Genomic DNA, 19,843 nt, shown 5'->3' with positions numbered 1-19,843 from the left:
CGTTTTTGAACCCAAAAAATAACACCAGGTAGAGTAGGGTGTTTTTTGGAAAAAAAAAAAAACTATAGTAAGCAGTTTATTTTGTTGAAAAAAAACGACCATGTATAGTAAGGCGTTTTTTTGTTGGAAAAAAAACATGTATAGTCAGACGTTTTTGGTCGAAAAAAACGACCATGTATAGTAAGGCATTTTTTTGTCAGAAAAAAATGACCATGTATAGTAAGGCGTTTTTTTGTTGAAAAAAACGACCATGTATAGTAAGGCGTTTTTTTGTTGAAAAGAACAACCATGTATAGTAAGGTTTTTTTTTTTTGTAAAAAAATGACCATGTATACTAAGGCGTTTTTTGTCGAAAAAAACGACCATGTATACTAAGGTGTTCTTCGTCGAAAAAACAACCCACCATGTATAGTAAGGTGTTTTTTTGTCCAAAAAAAACGACCATGTATATACGAAGGCGTTTTTTGTCGAAAAAAACGACCATGTATAAAATGGTCTTTTTTGTCGAAAAAAAACGACCATGGGCATTTTTTGTCGAAAAAACGACCCACCATGTATAGTAAGGTGTTTTTTTGTCCAAAAAAAACAACCATGTATACTAAGGTGTTTTTTGTCAAAAAAAACGACCATGTATACTAAGGCGTTTTTCGTCGAAAAAACAACCCACCATGTATAGTAAGGTGTTTTTTTGTCCAAAAAAACAACCATGTATACTAAGGTGTTTTTTGTCGAAAAAAACGACCATGTATAGTAAGGTGTTTTTTGTCGAAAAAAAACGACCATGTATACTAAGGCGTTTTTTGTTGAAAAAAAAACCCGACCATGTATAGTAAGGCGTTTTTTTTGTTGAATAAAACGACCATGGCGTTTTTGGTAGAAAAAGAGTGGGGACGTAGCTCAGTGGTAGAGCGCATGCTTTGCATGTATGATGTCCTGGGTTCAATCCCCAGCATCTCCACTTATGATTTTTGCAAATTTCCCCATTGTGAGGCTTTCTTGTTCATATTCTGATTGAAAAACGACCATGTATACTAAGGCGTTTTTTGTCGAAAAAAACGACCATGTATAGTAAGGTGTTTTTTGTCGAAAAAAACGTCCATGTATAGTAAGGCGTTTTTTGACCGAAAAATACGACCATGTATACTATGGCGTTTTTTGTCGAAGAAAAAAACGACCATGCATAGTAAGGCGTTTTTTTTTGTTGAAAAAAACGACCATGTATATAGTAAGGCGTTTTTTGTATTAAAAAAAAAACAACCATGTATACTAAGGCGTTTTTTGTCGGAAAAAACGACCATGGCGTTTTTTTATCGAAAAAAAAAACAACCATGTATTAGTAAGCTGCTTTTAGGCCAAAAAAAATGACAGTGTATAGTAAGGTGTTTTTGACCGAAAAAAACGACCATGTATACTAAGGCGTTTTTTGTCGAAAAAAATGTCCATATATGTAAGGCTTTTTTTAGCTGAAAAAAACCACCATGTATAGGAAGGTGTTTTTGGTACAAAAAGAGTGGGGGATGTAGCTCAGTGGTAGAGCGCATGCTTTGCATGTATGATGTCCTGGGTTCAATCCCCAGCATCTCCACTTGTGATTTTTGCAAATTTCCCCATTGTGAGTCTTTCTTGTTCTTATTCTTATTGAAAAACGACCATGTACAGTAAGGCGTTTTTTGTCAAAAAAACGACCATGTATATATTAAGGCGTTTTTTTTGTCAAAAAAAAACGACCATGTATATATTAAGGCGTTTTTTTGTCAAAAAAAAACGACCATGTATAGTAAGGTATTTTTGACCGAAAAAAGCGACCATGTATATAGTAAGGCATTTTTTTTAATAAAACGACCATGTATACTAAGGCGTTTTTTGTCGAAAAAAATGTCGAAAAAAAACGACCATGTATAGTAAGGCATTTTTTTTTTTCAAAAAAAAACGACCATGTATAGTCAGGCGTTTTTTGTCAAAAAGAACGACCATGTATATCATGGCGTTTTTTTTGTCGAAAAAAAACCCGACATATATATATATATACTAAAGCGTTTTTTTTGTCGAAAAAAAACGACCATGTATAGTAAGGCGTTTTTTGTCAAAAAGAAAGACCATGTATACTATGCCGTTTTTTGTCGAAAAAAAACGACCATGTATAGTAAGGCGTTTTTTGTCGAAAAAAAAACGACCATGTATACTAAGGCGTTTTTTGTCGAAAAAAATGTCGATAAAAAACGACCATGTATAGTAAGGCATTTTTTTTTTTTAAAAAAAAACGACCATGTATAGTCAGGCGTTTTTTGTCAAAAAGAACGACCATGTATATCACGGCGTTTTTTTGTCGAAAAAAACCCGACATATATATACTAAAGCGTTTTTTTGTCGAAAAAAAACGACCATGTATAGTAAGGCGTTTTTTGTCAAAAAGAACGACCATGTATACTATGCCGTTTTTTGTCGAAAAAAAACCGACCATGTATAGTAAGGCGTTTTTTGTCGAAAAAAAACAACCACGTATAGTAAGGCGTTTTTTGTCAAAAAAAACGACCATGTATAGTAAGGCGTTTTTTGTCAAAAAGAACGACCATGTATACTATGCCGTTTTTTGTTGAAAAAAAAAAAAAACGACCATGTATAGTAAGGCGTTTTTTGTCGAAAAAAAACAACCACGTATAGTAAGGCGTTTTTTATCAAAAAGAACGACCATGTATACTATGGCGTTTTTGACCGAAAAAAGCGACCATGTATAGTAAGGCATTTTTGTCGAAAAAAAACGACCATGTTTAGTAAGGTGTTTTTAGCTGAAAAAAACCACCATCTATAGTAAGGCGTTTTTGACCGAAAAAATCGACCATGTATAGTAAGGCATTTTTGTCGAAAAAAAACGACCATGTTTAGTAAGGTGTTTTTAGCTGAAAAAAACCACCATCTATAGTAAGGCGTTTTTGACCGAAAAAAACGACCATGTATCGTAAGGCATTTTTTGTCGAAAAAAACGACCATGTATAGTAAGGCGTTTTTTGTCGAAAAAAAACGACCATGTATATAGTAAGGCGTTTTTTGTCAAAAAGAACGACCATGTATACTATGCCGTTTTTTGTCGGAAAAAAACGACCATGTATAGTAAGGCGTTTTTTGTCAAAAAGAACGACCATCTATCGTAAGGCGTTTTTGACCGAAAAAAACGACCATGTATCGTAAGGCATTTTTTGTCGAAAAAAACGACCATGTATAGTAAGGCGTTTTTTGTCGAAAAAAAACGACCATGTATAGTAAGGCGTTTTTTGTCAAAAAGAACGACCATGTATACTATGCCGTTTTTTGTCGGAAAAAAAAACGACCATGTATAGTAAGGCGTTTTTTGTCAAAAAGAACGACCATGTATAGTAAGGTGTTTTTAGCTGAAAATAACCACCATCTATCGTAAGGCGTTTTTGACCGAAAAAAACGACCATGTATCGTAAGGCATTTTTTTGTCAAAAAAACCCACCATGTATAGTAAGGCATTTTTTGTTGAAAAAAACGACCATGTATAGTAAGGCATTTTTGACCGAAAAAGGCGACCATGTATATAGTAAGGCATTTTTTGTCGCAAAAACCGACCATGTATAGTAAGGATTTTTTTTGTCAAAAAAACCCACCATGTATAGTAAGGCATTTTTTGTTGAAAAAAACGACCATGTATAGTAAGGCATTTTTGACCGAAAAAGGCGACCATGTATATAGTAAGGCATTTTTTGTTGAAAAAAACGACCATGTATAGTAAGGCATTTTTTGTCGCAAAAAAACGACCATGTATAGTAAGCCGTTTTTAGCGCAAAAAAAACGACCATATATAGTAAGGCATTTTTTTGTCGCAAAAACCGACCATGTATAGTAAGGATTTTTTTGGTCAAAAAAACCTACCATGTATAGTAAGGCATTTTTTGTTGAAAAAAACGACCATGTATAGTAAGGCGTTTTAGCTGAAAAAAAACACCATGTATAGTAAGGCGTTTTTGACAGAAAGAAACGACCATGTATAGTAAGTTTTTTTTGTTGAAAAAAACGACCATGTATAGTAAGGCATTTTTGACCGAAAAAGGCGACCATGTATATAGTAAGGCATTTTTTGTTGAATAAAACGACCATGTATACTAAGGCGTTTTTTGTCGAAAAAAATGTCGAAAAAAACCGACCATGTATAGTAAGGCATTTAAAAAAAAAAAAAAACGACCATGTATAGTCAGGCGTTTTTTGTCAAAAAGAACGACCATGTATATCATGGTGTTTTTTGTCGAAAAAAAAAACCATCATATATATACTAAAGCGTATTTTGTCGAAAAAAAACGACCATGTATAGTAAGGCGTTTTTTGTAGAAAAAAAACGACCATGTATAGTAAGGCGTTTTTTGTCGAAAAAAAAACGACCATGTATAGTAAGGCGTTTTTTGTCAAAAAGAACGACCATGTATACTATGCCGTTTTTTGTCGAAAAAAAAACGACCATGTATAGTAAGGCGTTTTTTGTCAAAAAGAACGACCATGTATAGTAAGGTGTTTTTAGCTGAAAAAAACCACCATCTATCGTAAGGCGTTTTTGACCGAAAAAAACGACCATGTATCGTAAGGCATTTTTTTTGTCGCAAAAACCGACCATGTATAATAAGGATTTTTTTTGTCAAAAAAAACCACCATGTATATAGTAAGGCATTTTTTGTTGAAAAAAAACGACCATGTATAGTAAGGCATTTTTTGTCGAAAAAAAACCACCATGTATAGTAAGCTGTTTTTAGCGCAAAAAAACGACCATATATAGTAAGGCATTTTTTTGTCGCAAAAACCGACCATGTATAGTAAGGATTTTTTTGGTCAAAAAAACCTACCATGTATAGTAAGGCATTTTTTGTTGAAAAAAACGACCATGTATAGTAAGGCGTTTTAGCTAGGCACGACCATGTATAGTAAGGCGTTTTTTGTCAAAAAGAACGACCATGTATACTATGCCGTTTTTTGTCGGAAAAAAACGACCATGTATAGTAAGGCATTTTTTGTCGCAAAAACCGACCATGTATAGTAAGGATTTTTTTTGTCAAAAAAACCCACCATGTATAGTAAGGCGTTTTTTGTCAAAAAAAAACGACCATGTATAGTAAGGCGTTTTTTGTCAAAAAGAACGACCATGTATACTATGCCGTTTTTTGTCGGAAAAAAACGACCATGTATAGTAAGGCGTTTTTTGTCAAAAAGAACGACCATGTATACTATGGCGTTTTTGACCGAAAAAAAAAGACCATGTATCGTAAGGCATTTTTTGTCGAAAAAAACGACCATGTATAGTAAGGCGTTTTTTGTCGAAAAAAAAAAACGACCATGTATAGTAAGGCGTTTTTTGTCAAAAAGAACGACCATGTATACTATGCCGTTTTTTGTCGGAAAAAAACGACCATGTATAGTAAGGCGTTTTTTGTCAAAAAGAACGACCATGTATATCATGGTGTTTTTTGTCGAAAAAAAAAAAACATCATATATATACTAAAGCGTTTTTTGTCGAAAAAAACCACCATCTATAGTAAGGCGTTTTTGACCGAAAAAAACGACCATGTATCGTAAGGCATTTTTTTGTCGCAAAAACCGACCATGTATAGTAAGGATTTTTTTTGTCAAAAAAACCCACAATGTATAGTAAGGCATTTTTTGTTGAAAAAAACGACCATGTATAGTAAGGCATTTTTGACCGAAAAAGGCGACCATGTATATAGTAAGGCATTTTTTGTTGAATAAAACGACCATGTATACTAAGGCGTTTTTTTGTCGAAAAAAATGTTGAAAAAAACCGACCATGTATAGTAAGGCATTTTTTTTCAAAAAAAGAACGACCATGTATATCATGGTGTTTTTTGTCGAAAAAAAAACGATCATATATATACTAAAGCGTTTTTTGTCGAAAAAAAAACGACCATGTATAGTAAGGCGTTTTTTGTCGAAAAAAAAAAGACCATGTATAGTAAGGCGTTTTTTGTCGAAAAAAAAACCGACCATGTATAGTAAGGTGTTTTTAGCTGAAAAAAACCACCATCTATAGTAAGGCGTTTTTGACCGAAAAAAACGACCATGTATAGTAAGGCGTTTTAGCTGAAAAAAAACAGCATGTATAGTAAGGCATTTTTGACAGAAAGAAATGACCATGTATAGTAAGTTTTTTTGTCGAAAAAAACGACCATGTATAGTAAGGCATTTTTTGTCGCAAAAAAACGACCATGTATAGTAAGCCGTTTTTAGCGCAAAAAAAACGACCATATATAGTAAGGCATTTTTTGTCGAAAAAAACCAAGCATGTATAGTAAGGCGTTTTTTTGTCGAAAGAAAGACGCGGTATAGAAAGACATTTTTAGCTGCAAAAACGACCATCTATAGTAAGGCGTTTTTGCCCCAAAAAAACCACCATGTACCATGTACTCACCTCGTCTTTACACTGGAACAAGTATTCGCTGCCATCTTCAAGACTGAGAAAATAAGGGAAAAAAAAGAGAGTCAACATGAAACAATGAAAACGACTTCATAGTCACCGACACAAGACAAGATGGCGGCCTTCCTCACCATAGTTTTCCCACATGTTTCTTCTTCTTATAATTAGTCAGCAGCTCCCAGCTGGCATTTCCCAGTGGCAGCGGGTCCTCGCCGTGAAAGGTGGCGCCCTGCCCTGAGCTTTTAGCATCCTTGTAGGCGGACAGCTGACCGGGCCTCAGAACGCAGTACAAGTTGTTCCACGATCTGCGGAAACACATCTATCGCATTGCAGTCGACATGTACTACTGTACGGTGATACCTTGGCTTACGAACTTCATTGGTTCCCAGACAGAGAGAGTGTGTCAGGCGAAAAAAGTATGTATCCCAAACATTAATTTCCCATAGGAAACCATTAAAATGAGAATAATCCGTTCCCAGGTCCCTATAATTTTCTACTTTCTAATTTGCTAAGCCTTAAAACTACACAAAATATACCTTATTTTGTGTAAAAAATTATGGACTAAATGAGCTATGTTATTATAATTAAAGAAATAAACTGTACTGTATAATAAAGTCGTTTTATTGACCTTTTTGATGGTCGTTGATGGCTTGCTGGAATGGAGTGGCCGGTTTCATCAGTATTATACACTTGATGAGGAACGTAGCCTTCTTCTTTCACCATCTTGAGGAATCATCTCTTGGAGGTGCTTTCTCTGCCATAATTTTACCTTGTTCCTCATGAATTGTGTTCTGTTTAGCTGGGTTGATAGCTCTTTCCATCAAGTGTACAGATGGCTTGTGCGGGTTATTTGTGGAGCCTGATTGATGGGATATTTTAACCGTGCAGTCTACACTCTGCCTTTGAACTACAGTAAAGTCTCGTTATATCGATATCGGATATATCAATAGTCCCTGTTATATCGATACTATTTCTATGCACGCACGGAGAAAATTACATGCAAACAGGGTCGGATATATCGATAGTCCCGGTTATATCGATATTTTTTCGGACTCCCTTGAATATCGATATAACGAGACTTTACTGTATCAATAAAGTTGAAACGAGTCCAAATTTCACCGTTTTTGATATATTTTCTCACTCTCTCTCTGTTGTCTGCCTGTCACTTTAATGTTTAACCCCCACCCTCACCACTGCGTTCTTGACCAATCACGTGGCTTTAACCGAAGACAGGGGGTGGGGAATAGAGGACTTTTAAAAACAAGTCGGCTGCCATTTTCGCTCGCGAACGACACATCACTCATTGCGGCGCCAAGGTAAAATTGTCATCAATTTAACGTTCGTAAACCGAAAGTTCGTACGCCAAGGGGTTCGTAAACAGAGGTATCATTGTATTCCAAAATGTAAAACTATCAACATTGATGCAAGAATAATGACGTAAAGCGTCTCTGGTCTTACCGATTGGAGGCCTTCTTCCCGGAGCCTCCCACGTCCTGCTTGCGTCCCAGCATTCCCTCCAGCAGCACCGTCGGGGCCCGGAGCGCCGTGGCGGGCAAGGTGGCCGCCCGCTCCGCTTCATCAGCTAGCGTCGATATGGACGCCTCCAGATCCAAAGAGCCGCTCTGTCTCATTTGGGATTCCACGGGCGCCGTGGCGTCGCCCGCCGTCCCATCTGGGATGCCCGAACTGGGCTCAGCTGCTCCGGACTGGACGACAAAGAATTTTTTTTTTGCAAGATTCTTGATTTTATTTGGGAAATGCAGATTAATTTAGCATCGCAAAACTGATGACTGAAAAATGGTCAAAAAATTTCTGCGAGAAAGCAGAATTCTGAGCCGTCAAGGTCCTGAACGTACAAAGCAGCCCTAGACCATTACATGATGCCTACATTTGACTCGCATTGTTTTCTGCTGTTTTATTAATGTATTTATTTTTAGCCTTTCAGTTAATTTCGGGACATTCATAAGCTAACTCACCAGAGTTTCTTCGTCCACTGTGAAGAGTTGCGACGATTCGGCAAAGCCCGTGTCTTCTCTCCTGCTCAAAATAAAGTTTTTAAGTATCTATTATATATATATATAGATAAAACCAAAACCCAAAAAAATTCAGGAATGGTGCTCTCCATCATATTTTCAATTCCTGAATCAATTTGTGAATGGCAGTGAATGAGTTTAAAGATGGGTAGGAGCATGCATACCTGCTCTCTTGATCGTAACGCTGCTGCACTTGTAAGAAGTTCTCCATCTCCTGCTGCTGCTTCCTCAGCTCCAGCAACTCCAACTAACAAAAAACATTTTTGTCATTTCAACGTTAGCATTAGCGTCCCTCGCAGACTGTCCGTCCATCCATCCGTCCGTCCGTCCGTCCTTACGGTGGTGAGGCGTTCGAGGGCCGAGAAGCGTTCCTCCCAGGCGGCGGTGGACTTCTCGAAGGCTTCGTGGCGCTTGAGTAGTTTCTCCACGTCGTCCACCGACTGGCCCAGGTCCTTGCTGCTCACGTGGGGCTCCTGGGCCACCAGCCAGGCCTCGGCCACCGAGGCGTCGCGTGCAAACTGGCAGACTTCCAACACTACATGGGGACGCCGTTCACATACAGACTTTTAAAGGACAACCGACACCTCCGGACAAGTTGCGTCCATAATTTGTAAAATCACTTCAAATGACTTCGACTGAGCGCATTTTACAACGATTCCACCGCATATAGCTAGCTATATTTTACGTTTTAAGACTTGCGCTGAATATTCAGGAAGTCTTGTTTTCGCGTTGATGACGATGCCCTAAGTGATGTCACGGAGGGAACGCTTGTGACCGAGAAAGCGACACAATGCATTTTGGCTACTTTTTTTCGTCGGAAAACACCGTGTTGATCGCAAAATTAGAAGGAAAACTACATAAATAACGCAATGGTGAATCGTTGTGTGTTGCAGCCAATGGCTGGAACACGCATAAAGAAGGTGTAAGTTGACACAAATTCCCAGCGGACCAATCAGCCCATTTCCAACGGAGCTTGTGCACCATCTTGTGCATTTTCTGGGATGCTACATTGGAGTCCAGACGGCTAAAATTGATACGGAAGGACTTCTTTTAATTGATTGCAAACATTTATGCTTTCCTCTTCAGAGATATTTGAATCATATTCATAACTGGATGAGTAACAAGAAAGCATCTTTTTCCGAATCTGAACTCTCTGAAACCATTGTTTTGATTCTGGAGCAAGGCAGTTTGTGAAGGAGTATCCTGGCGTGACGTCACGAACAAGGGGCGGGACGTTCCGAATCTGCCCAGTTCCAAGCTCATTTTGTGGCAGTTTTGGGAGACTTAAAGTCATTTTTATTGGTGTTTTGCATTTGAGTAAAAATACCATACTGTGTGTTTTGGGTATTTTAGATGCGATAAAACGTTTTTCTGATGTCAGTTAGGAAACAAGAAAAATGGTGTCGTTGTCCTTTAATTTTTTTGGGAAGTTGCTCTGGGCTTCCAGATTTTTTTTGCGCACTCACAAAGTCGCAGCCAATCCCAGCGGTCGTCCCACTTGAACATCATCATCTGACGTTTGTCCTCCAGCTGCGTCATCTTCTCTTGGATCTTTTGCGGACAACGACGAGAATCAGAACAATGAACGCAAATTCGCTGGCAATGGAAAAAAGGGTTGTCGTGAATCGGTGGCGCCGACCTCGGCAGAGTCTCGGTGTTTGCTAGCCAGGAGCGCCGAGCCCAAGTCGGTGCATTCGGTGAACGTGACGCCGCGGGCTTCGATCTCCGAGCGGATTCCTTGGTGGTACTTCTGGAGAAGCTCGACGGATGACACGTCGCTAGAGGAGAAACACATTGTTGAAGAAAAAGAAAAATTGTGATTACACTAAAAGACGATCAGTTGTGTTGTAAATCAACCATTTTGAACCTCATTCAGAACCCTACATTCATAAACTACATTTTGGGTAAAACTCGAGTTTCAATCCCTAATTAGAAACCTAAACCCGAACAACAGCCCTAATATAAAACTCTACTTTAAAACCCAAACCCTTGCTGAAAACCATAATTTGAAATCCAGACCCCAATTTAAAACCATACTTTCAAGCGCTAGCCTCGTTTGAAACCCTAAGCCTAGTTGAAAACATTAGTTAGAAACCATAACTTTTCGATAAAAACCATAATTGGAATCGCTGCCATTCCCGAATTTATTCAGGAATTGAAAATATGACATCAAGTGCCATTCCTGAATTTGTTCGGGTTTTGTTTTTTCTTGCGGAGGGGTGCCGATAAAGCACTGGTCAAACCTCTGTCAATGTTTTTTTCCTTCCACAAGAGGGCAGCATTTGCTTTTTGTACCATGTTAGCGCTTTGTGACAGCTTCAGCTACATAAATCAATGTATTTTATTGTATTTTGTACATCTGCCCCCATTTCCAGCTTAGATAACTCCAGACCCCTATAATTTAGGAATTAACTATATTTTTCTGATGAAAGAAGAGAGTCTAAAGTTTGCAACACTGCATTGAATGTTGATGTCGTCCTAAAACTCAATATTCTGTGGGTCCTGCAATTTGAGTGACAATGACAAAAACCCTGGCACTGGAGTGGATAACATTTTTGCACATCGTCCGGCAGTGAATGAGTTAAGAAACCCTAATTAAAACCCTAACCCTAATTTAAAACTGCAACCTTTGTTTGAAACCGCATCAGTTTCAAATCCGATTTTGCAACCCCAAGCACGTTTTGGACCCGAAAATCCTAATTTGAAACCTTTACCCTTGTTTGAAACTATTGAAACCCTAATCCTTGTTCTGGGTTGAAAACCCAATTTGGAAACGCTATTCCTAGTTGAAACCAGTTTAATACCGAAACTCTACTGTTCATGCATCCATTTTTTTACCGTGGCTTCTCCTGGGTGTCGATCTGCTGCCCGATGCTCTCCATCCAGGCCATGAGGTCGCGGACCATGGCGAAGAAACGGAATTTGTGCACCGTGTCCAGCAGCTGCTTGCGGCGGCCGTCGCAGGCGGCCAGCAAGACCTCCCAGGCCTGCAGCGCTTCTCGTTCCTGCGCCTGGATAGCGTCGGCTCGCTCGCCGGCGTACTGAGCCCGCAGTTTACCCGCCGTCTCCTGCAGCTGCTCCACCTACAAATTCTTATTTCATAAGAATCTTTGGTGATCGTCCACCAGGGGGCGGCATATCAAGCCATAAGGGAAAAACAAATGGTGAGCACGACCTGCTTTCCCAAGGAAGTGATGTCACGTTCGAAGGAGGCGTGCATCCTGTGGAAGGACTCGGCTTTGCTGAAGTCTTCACCCATGTCTTCGGGAAGCTCCTTCTGCTTGTCGCCAATCAGGACCACCAGCTCCTTGCCGTCGTCAAAGTACCTTCGGATCGGACCGTCAGGTTTGCCGATTTCAAACGACATCCAAATCGGTCGGCGTACACGGGCAATATTTGCAATACAGTGACACCTCGGTTTACGAACTTGACAGAGTGTGTAAGGCGAAAAGTGTGTATCCCAAAAAAAGATTTCCCATAGGAAACCATTAAAATGAGAATAATCCGTTCCCAGGTTCCCATAAAACATAATTTTCAACTAAATAAGCCTTAAAACTACACACAATATAGCTTATTTTATGTATAATAAATGTGCTAATGTATTGTAATTAAAGAAAGAAACTGTACAGTATAATAAAGTCATTTTATTTACTTTTGTGATGGTTGTTGATGGCTTGATGGAATGGATAGCTTTTTGCATAAAGTGTCTCAAGGAGCTCTGGGTTGAACATCTTAGAAGTTGTGATATTGCAAAAGCAATAGATGTAGGCAGACACACTAGAAACTCCATTAATAGCTGGTTCCCTTGCTTGTATGTTCTCTTCAAATTGTACAGATGGCTTGTACGGGTTATTTGTGGAGCCTGATTGATGGGATATTTTAACCTTCCAGTCTTTACTCTGCCTTTGAAAGATCAATAAAGTTGAAACGAGTCCAAATGTCACTGTGTTTTCTATCCATTTTCTCACCATTTCACTTTTGTTTTTTTCTTTCGCTATCGTCTCCCCTCTCCCTGAAAACTAGTTTGTATGCCAAGATTATATTCTCGCGAATTTAACGTTCGTAAGGCGAAAAGTTGGTTAGCTAAAGCGTTCGTAAACATCACTGTACTTACTTGAGCAGCTCGTAGGAGGCGTTGAGTAGCTGAGCACGCGTGTCGATGAGCTCCAGAAGGTCGGCCCAGCTCTCGTTGACGCCGTCCTTCCAATCGGCCATGGCGACGGCCTCGCCGTGGCCCGCCTCGATCAGTTCGTCGATGGCGCGATTGACGGCGTCCACCCGCTTCTGACCCTGCGCCCCCGTCTCGCGAGCAAACTCGCGGAATTTATCTCTCAGGAGCTGAGGCAAAAAATAATAATACAACAGTGTTAAAACTCCAACTTTCGGACAATTACGCGAGCTTATTGGAAAAACGTAAATATAATTCACCTTTGATTTTGTTTTATTGATTAATTTCTTTTTTACTTGATTATTCAAAAGCGGCACATCATTTCTGTTACAATGCGAAGCTTAAAGGGCATAGTTTTGTTAGCCTGTCTATGAGATTTTGCATATGTGTTAGCATTAAGCTAGCAGCCTATGATGTTTCATGTTGAATTTGGCATAACAAGTCAGCAGAAACTACACCAATCTTTTGTTTTCATTCTTGGCAGGTCCAAAATGTGTCCAGTCAACTGTACCGTGACATGGTCCAGGTCCTGACCCATCTCCTGCGAGGACGCGGCCACGTCACGCTCGGAGATCCACTGATCCAGGTCGTCCACCTCGCGGCTAAGTATGAAATGTTGGTACGCGTGGTCCAGCTTTCTGCACCGGTCCTCGGTCAGCTCGCTGAGACCGGCGTACTGCTTGTCCACTTGACCCTGACGCCGGATGATCTTCTCGCTGGGGAAATCGAAAAGACTCAAAAACATGTTGGTTTTGAGACGCATTTAAGTGTCATTTGTAGAATTGGACGCAGACCCGTCGGGATGGTCCTCCGCGAACATGCGCTGAGCTCGTTCGGACAGGTTGCGGATGGAGTCGGCGTAGTCGTCCACGGCCTGCTTGACAATGTTGTGACGCTTCAGACTCAACATGGCGCTTTGCTCGTCCTGCGTGGACAAGAAGGCCAATTTAACCTTTCACAAATGTATATTTATATTTTTGTACCACCCAAAGATTTGACCAGGGCTGTGTGGACTTTTGCTTTACCTTGGGCTTTTCCTCGGCGATCGTGTAGAGCTCCTGCTCGCCGATCCACGCTTGGGCCTCGTCGGCATCGTTGTAGAACTGCTGCGCCAGATGCGAGGCGTCCAGCCTGTCCTTGCGTCGGGCCATCTGCTCCCGCAACCGCGGCCACGCCTCCTCCAGCTCACGCAGCTGCCCGGACAGTCGCTCGGCCTCGGGCCCTCCGTCCTCGCTCGCCGCCGCTGCCATTCCGCGTCCTCGTTCCAGCAGCTCCTCCATGCGGGGCTGGTGGCCCTCAATTTCTCTCTGGAGTGTCTGCGCGAGCCAATGTTTCACTTTGGCAATGTTCACTTTTTGGGTTCATGGTAGTCCTGTTGAACCATTGGCCACTCTACGTGATCTTAAGATACCTGATTCCTTTTAAGCAGCATCTGGACCGTTTGGAGGTCATTGCCGTGGTCTTCTGACAGAGCCAGCGGCATCCTCTCTTCAATCCACAGCTGGTGGGGATAAAAGACAATAATAGGTCAGGAAATCTCAAGAGGAAAATAAATGAATCCAAATGTTCTCAGGCTCACCAACTCATCTGCCAGGTCTCTGTAGAACTGATGCACGGCCTTGGCCGCCTCCAGTTTGTCCCTCCGCTGGGCCAATGGTGCGCTAAGTTGCTGGAATTGGACCTGCAGGTTCTGCTGCTCCACTTCCAACTCGGGCTGCTGCTGTTCGTCACGACCGCTGCCGCCACCGTGCGTCCTTAACGCCTCTTGGAGTTCCTCCAGTTCCCGGGCTCGATTTCGCACTTGGTTCTCCATCACCTGGTCCCCAGAATGAGGATAAAACATTTTAAACCCTTACCTCACAATTTGCCTAAACCCTATGATCGGATGTCAGGTTGGTTAGGGGTTGGGATTAGATGTTAGGGGTTTGGTTAGGGTTTGGATTTAGGGTCAGAATGTTATTTGGTTATACGAATCCCAAACCTAGTCCTTACCTAACTCTAACCCATAACCCTAACGTCGAACCCTGACACCTATATACCGTATATAGATTTGAATATTTTGTTTGGATTAGTAAAATGATAAAAAATGTTGGGATGCTATTTTGGAACACCAAGTCATTCATCACTCCTGCCGCTCAATCAAAAATCACCCTGGCAGTTTCTTCTCTGTTAACATGAACATCATAAGATGCCCACCTGATGTTTCTTGAGGAGGATGTTGGCATTGGTCAGATCTTTCACATCTTCGCCGCCATTTCGGTCATCGCCACCCGTGCTCTGAAGCTGCTGTTGCATCTCCCCCAACCACTTCCTGATATCCGCCAGGCTCTGGTCAAACAACTCTGAGCGGTTAGCATCGAACAGCAGCCTGGCTTTCTCCTGAGTGGTGGACTCCAACATCTCCCACAGCTGGTGGAGGGTTGCCAGGCGTTCCTGCACCACCGGTTCCAACTCGGGCTTGGAAGCAATCAACTCCTGGCCCTCCTGGATATTTGAAATGAGGAACAAAGATTTATTGGCATGTATGAATGTCTGTGGGCTAAGGTGGAAACAGCTCGGCTAACAAAACAAGGCTGCTTGGTGGAAGTAATGAAGGAGCTACTTCAAGGTAACTGGTTCGACCTTACTACCCTACATAAAGTAAAGTGGATCTGCACTCAAAATGTCTTCCTTTGTTACTTGTCAACAATTTTCGTTGTAAACTATTTTAAAATATTTTGGGTAAATTTTGCCAAGCTATCCAACTTGCAAACCAAAATGACCCCAGACCTCATACTTTTGGTTTTTGGTGCAGGTCGCTGAAGGCAACTGGATTTGCATCTAAATTCATTTCCTTTCCTTCCTTTCATGATTATGATGGCCCAATTCTGACTGTCACCTGGTCCACGTTGTCCAGCCAGTCCTTATTAGAGGCCAACTCTGCCATGAAGGCCTGATGCTTCAGCCACTTGCTATGCAGGTTCCTGGCCTCATCGTAAGACGTATCCTGGGCGGTCAGCATCTTCTCATTGATCCACACGGTCAGCTGGGATCGGAAGAGACGTTCTGTGGTGAATGGACGCCGCCACCGCTAACACAACAACGAAGAATGACCTCTCACGTCTTGAGTGTTCTGGAAGAAGTGCTGCAGGTCTCGGTTGTCTCGCAGCTTCTCCGATACCTCATGGGCTCTGGATTTGTTTTTGTCGTGCCTGAATGTGAAAAAAAGATATAACAGCAGTCACTTTTTTCATTCTATTCCTGTAAGAGACACTTTCAGGAAAAAAACAAAACATCTGGTACAGTAACGCAAAACGGCCATAAGTGAATCGATATCCATTAGCGCAGGAATCTGCAAGCTCAAATGCTTTGAGGTGGGGTTAATAGAGGGAAGAGGAGTTGGGAGGTGGGGTCCTGTGCGTGTCTGTGAGCTACACTATCAAATTGCCATGGTTGGAAATGCCCGGTGAGCTTGTATAAAGCTGATTTTCAGGGTCACATAAAATTCTTATTCATCATAAAATTAGTCTGTGTGTGTGTGTTTTTATGTGTATGTGTCTTTTATTGGGCCTGGGAGCTTTAACCAACACCGCAATCTCCTAATTGGACTTCAATTGGGCTGCCCCCTGACTCTGATTGGCTCTTAAGTACATTATCTTGTCAATCCAGACGGAAGATGAACTTGAGTAAAACTACGCACCTGTCAGCGATGGACTCCATTTTGTCCTGCACTTTTCCCGCATACAAGTTTCCGCCATCCACTAGCTGTCTGCCCACCTGGAGAGCACCATCAATCTTGTCTTCGTTGGCCTCCATGGTGGTTAAAAAGTCCTCGTGTTTCTTCAGAGCTTGCTCCGCCCCATCCAGAGTGTCGGGTTTGTCCACGTGGGCTAACGTGTATTCCTTGAAAAAAAAAAGACAAGAGAACACCAAGTCTGGATCTGTATCGCATGAGCGAGGGTTTGTGTTGTCATGCTAATTCACTCACCTGGTTGTTGAGGATGGACTCTACAGCCTTGCCATCCCTGAGGAACTGTTGGAAGCCCAAGCACTGGTCTAGGAAGTTCTTGCGTCGTTCCCACATCTTCTGGAGCTCGTACCATCCCCGGTCCAGATCGCCGAGCGTCTGCTGCAACTCCCGATACTGGGGGTCGTCTTCCTGGCCAAGTGTAACCTGCGTTCCAGTATCCCGGATGACGCGGAAGTCCTCCCCGTGATTGTCGATGTCGTCGCGCACGGCGTCGTGAAGGCTCAATTGCTCCTCAGCTTCGGGCAAAGAGGCGGGCATCTCTTCAGAGGCAACGGCCTTCTGAGCCCTGAAAAGCCACGACTGGAAGTCGTCCAGGTCCTGCAGGAAGGTCTGCAACTTGCTGACTTCGCCCAATGAGTCCTCGCGGTCCTTCAGGGTCCTTTTAAGATCATCCCAGGCTGCGTCTAACTGGGCACGTTGGGCCAAAATGTCTGCCCCGTTCTCGGGATTCTCCATAGCCAACCGGTTGGCGTCAGCCTCCAGGAGATCAAGTTTGGATTCGATGGCCGCCAAGTCACGTTCCATGCCGTACAGTTTCCTCTGGATGGTCATGACGGCAGCCAGGTCATTGCCCAGGTCCTGCGTGGACTCGATGACACGCGTCTTGTCGTGGATCCACACCGCTGTCTCATCGCACTCCAGTCCGTAGTTGTTTAGGCTGACTGCAGAGTCAACCTTCTTCTTCTTGTCCTCGACCATGGCCTTGAAGACATCCCACCTGAAAGGATTTTCGGATATTGTTCTCCTTACAAGACTAAAGATTTTATTTTCAGGGTTCCATCGTTCCCTGACCTCAACCCCAGAGACGCAATGGGAAATCCAGAGTTCAAAACAAAAATCACCTTGTGTTCAGTCTCATCTGGCATTCCTTGACCTCTTTGGTACGGGGATGTCTACTGTCCTCCAGCCGCTTTACCGCCTTGTTGACGTCATCCACTCTCGACTGAACGTTGGTCATATCCTGAGCCAGAATACTCAACCTGTAGGTAAGAAAATGTGTTGGGAAAGACCAAATTTGGATCCAAATAATGATCCATTCGTAGCATGCGTTCTCTGCGGTTTTCAGACTAGAAACGTAAAAAAGTTCAAGTGAATTCACTGGGTACCGATTTTGGACCACCTCCAGGTCTTCCAGCTTGTCGGGCACCTCCAAATCCACGAGCCAAGTCTCCTTCTGGCCCATCCAGAGCTCGCAGGCATCGGTCTCGCTGAAGATGGTGTACAGCGCCATGGCGTCATCTAGTTTCTTCTGCCTGACATCAGCCAGAGACATGAGCTCCATGAAAACGTCTTTGATCTCTTTGAGGCGGCGTTGGATGTCAGGCGTGTTGAGCAGTTCCTCGGGCAGCGTGTCGGCCTGCTTGGACAACGCGTCCACGGTGGCGGCCGTCTTGGCGGCCTCGCTGCGCAGGTCGTCGTGGCGTCGCAGGAGCCGCTGGGTGGTGTACTCGTCGTGGCCCACGTCGTCGCTCCTCATCTGCCGATCGGCGTCCAGCAGCCAAGCCGTCAGTTCGTCGGCGTCGCCCTGGAACTGGAAGAACCGCTGCGTGTCCTGGAGGTTCTGTTTCCGGAAGGCCGCCAGATCCTCCAGTTGGCGCCACTGCGTCTCGACGCTGTCCATGCGCTCTTGGATCATCGGTGTGCCGTAGTGGTTGTCCTTTATCATCTGGCTGCCCTCGTTCAGAACCTGGCGAGGAAACGGGGCAAGAGGTTTTTTGCTTTTAAATTATTTTAAGCCATTATAATAAGAAGCATGATTTAGAAGAAGCAGAGTAATCCACCACCAAAAATAATAATTTACATGTTGCAGATTGGCTCGGCGGGCACCCAGCTCGTCTTCGAAGGCGCTGTGCTTGCTCTGGAGAACCAGGACGCTAGTCAGGTCCTTGCCATAGTCCAGCGAGGAGAAGATATTCTCCTTTTCTTTGATCCAGCTCTCCAGCTCTGCTGCCTCCCACAAGAAGCTCCAGAAGCAGCGAGACTGTGTCAAGTTGGCCCGGCGCTGGCCTGCTCGAGTCAGCAGTTCGTGGTAGCACAGCTCCAAATGCTCCACCCGGTCTCGGATGACTTGAGGATCGCATGGCTTGTAACCTGGAAGCGGAGGACGAGGGGACATGGATTTCCAAGAGTTTTTCCACTTTCGAAGCGCTGACAAACTACAGGATGTCACAGACTGATAGGTCGCAGTCCATACCCTGGTTTTAAGCTGTCAGTCCAGGAAAAACGCTAAACATAGAAGTATTTTTCGCGTCAACGGGAAACCAAAGGGTAGGACTTACTCTCTCCGTCGGCGAACTGGAGAGCGGCAGCGCTAGCGTTTTGGACCCGGTCGGCTTGCAGGGCGATGTCATTCTCCAGCAAAGTGTGTTTCTGTAACAAGTCGTCCACTTCTAGCAGATGTTTGCCCAGGTCTGGAGACAGCAGACGAACCTGGCCAAGACGACATAAGACAGTTAATCGTGGTTGATGATGAGGAGGATTGAAGGACCCTTGCACTGTATACCTTCATGTCATCCATCCAGCTGATGATGTAGAGCATCTCCTGGAAGATCCACTGCAGCGTCAGGTTCTTGTCCAGACGGCCTCGACGGGCCTTAAGCAGCTCCTGCAGGTAGTCCCACAAGCGCAGGACGTTGTCTTTACGGGCGTCCACCCGCGCCGCGTCATGGTAGCGTTCGGCCTCCAGCTCCCTGGAGATGTCAACCAGGGCCTGGACGCGCTCCTCATAGGCGGCGATGTCCGTCTCGATGGCGTCATGCTTCTTCTTTGCCGCCTCCACCGCCGGAAGGTCGTAGCCAAAGTTGTCCTGGAGAGACCGCAAAGCTTTGTGTACCAGCGATTCTCAACTGTGGGACCCATCCTGGGTGGCTCGCGGAATCTCGGACCATACCGCAAGCTCGGTTTTCACTAGTTCCAACATACGCATGAAGGAAATTCTGATGCCTGTCACATAACGTTGCTTTGGAACTGAAAAATGTTGAGACTGCGAAATGGTCCTAGTAGTACACTCGGGTTTACCTGAGCGACCAATCGCTGGTTCTCCAAAAGCCACGTCTCCCTCATGGCTGCCTTGCGGTCGAAGCGTCTCGCCATCTGCTCCAGCTTCTCCTGGCGAATAAGCTCGTCCCTCAGGACCCGTTCACGCACATGCTCGGCACGCTCCAGTCGCTCCCAGGCCTGTGGATTCATCATCCCCACCA

The 19,843-nt window shown here is 43.3% G+C and overlaps 1 protein-coding gene and 2 non-coding genes across 5 annotated transcripts in view; 2 read left to right on the top strand and 1 right to left on the bottom strand.

Moving 5' to 3' along the window:
• The window catches only part of sptb (spectrin, beta, erythrocytic), a 35,561-nt gene that overhangs the window by 2,081 nt on the left and 13,637 nt on the right, over window positions 1-19,843 (bottom strand). For all 3 annotated transcript variants that reach the window (XM_089003573.1, XM_089003574.1, XM_089003572.1), the window contains 27 exons: window positions 19,662-19,820; window positions 19,147-19,449; window positions 18,923-19,073; window positions 18,445-18,734; window positions 17,750-18,330; window positions 17,486-17,623; window positions 16,602-17,361; window positions 16,314-16,516; window positions 15,735-15,825; window positions 15,513-15,659; window positions 14,831-15,118; window positions 14,214-14,450; window positions 14,046-14,135; window positions 13,660-13,950; window positions 13,429-13,559; window positions 13,146-13,350; window positions 12,581-12,804; window positions 11,642-11,792; window positions 11,305-11,549; window positions 10,106-10,244; window positions 9,933-10,017; window positions 8,805-9,001; window positions 8,631-8,713; window positions 8,410-8,470; window positions 7,892-8,139; window positions 6,565-6,738; window positions 6,428-6,470 (listed from right to left, as the gene is read on the bottom strand). In XM_089003573.1, the coding sequence (XP_088859699.1) occupies window positions 6,428-6,470; window positions 6,565-6,738; window positions 7,892-8,139; window positions 8,410-8,470; window positions 8,631-8,713; window positions 8,805-9,001; window positions 9,933-10,017; window positions 10,106-10,244; window positions 11,305-11,549; window positions 11,642-11,792; window positions 12,581-12,804; window positions 13,146-13,350; window positions 13,429-13,559; window positions 13,660-13,950; window positions 14,046-14,135; window positions 14,214-14,450; window positions 14,831-15,118; window positions 15,513-15,659; window positions 15,735-15,825; window positions 16,314-16,516; window positions 16,602-17,361; window positions 17,486-17,623; window positions 17,750-18,330; window positions 18,445-18,734; window positions 18,923-19,073; window positions 19,147-19,449; window positions 19,662-19,820 (5,715 nt within the window). The remainder of the gene's footprint in view (window positions 1-6,427; window positions 6,471-6,564; window positions 6,739-7,891; window positions 8,140-8,409; window positions 8,471-8,630; window positions 8,714-8,804; window positions 9,002-9,932; window positions 10,018-10,105; window positions 10,245-11,304; window positions 11,550-11,641; window positions 11,793-12,580; window positions 12,805-13,145; window positions 13,351-13,428; window positions 13,560-13,659; window positions 13,951-14,045; window positions 14,136-14,213; window positions 14,451-14,830; window positions 15,119-15,512; window positions 15,660-15,734; window positions 15,826-16,313; window positions 16,517-16,601; window positions 17,362-17,485; window positions 17,624-17,749; window positions 18,331-18,444; window positions 18,735-18,922; window positions 19,074-19,146; window positions 19,450-19,661; window positions 19,821-19,843) is intronic.
• trnaa-ugc (transfer RNA alanine (anticodon UGC)) lies at window positions 887-958 on the top strand. Its single transcript has one exon. It is a non-coding gene; the product is annotated as a tRNA-Ala (tRNA).
• On the top strand, window positions 1,514-1,585 carry trnaa-ugc (transfer RNA alanine (anticodon UGC)). The gene has a single exon. It is a non-coding gene; the product is annotated as a tRNA-Ala (tRNA).

The sequence above is a fragment of the Hippocampus bargibanti genome, linkage group LG09, assembly GCF_051943395.1.
Source record: "Hippocampus bargibanti isolate YZ-2025 linkage group LG09, ASM5194339v1, whole genome shotgun sequence".
Taxonomy (NCBI): domain Eukaryota; kingdom Metazoa; phylum Chordata; class Actinopteri; order Syngnathiformes; family Syngnathidae; genus Hippocampus; species Hippocampus bargibanti.
The sequence above is the reverse complement of the archived record's forward strand: the minus strand, read 5'-3'. Positions and strand labels throughout refer to the sequence as shown.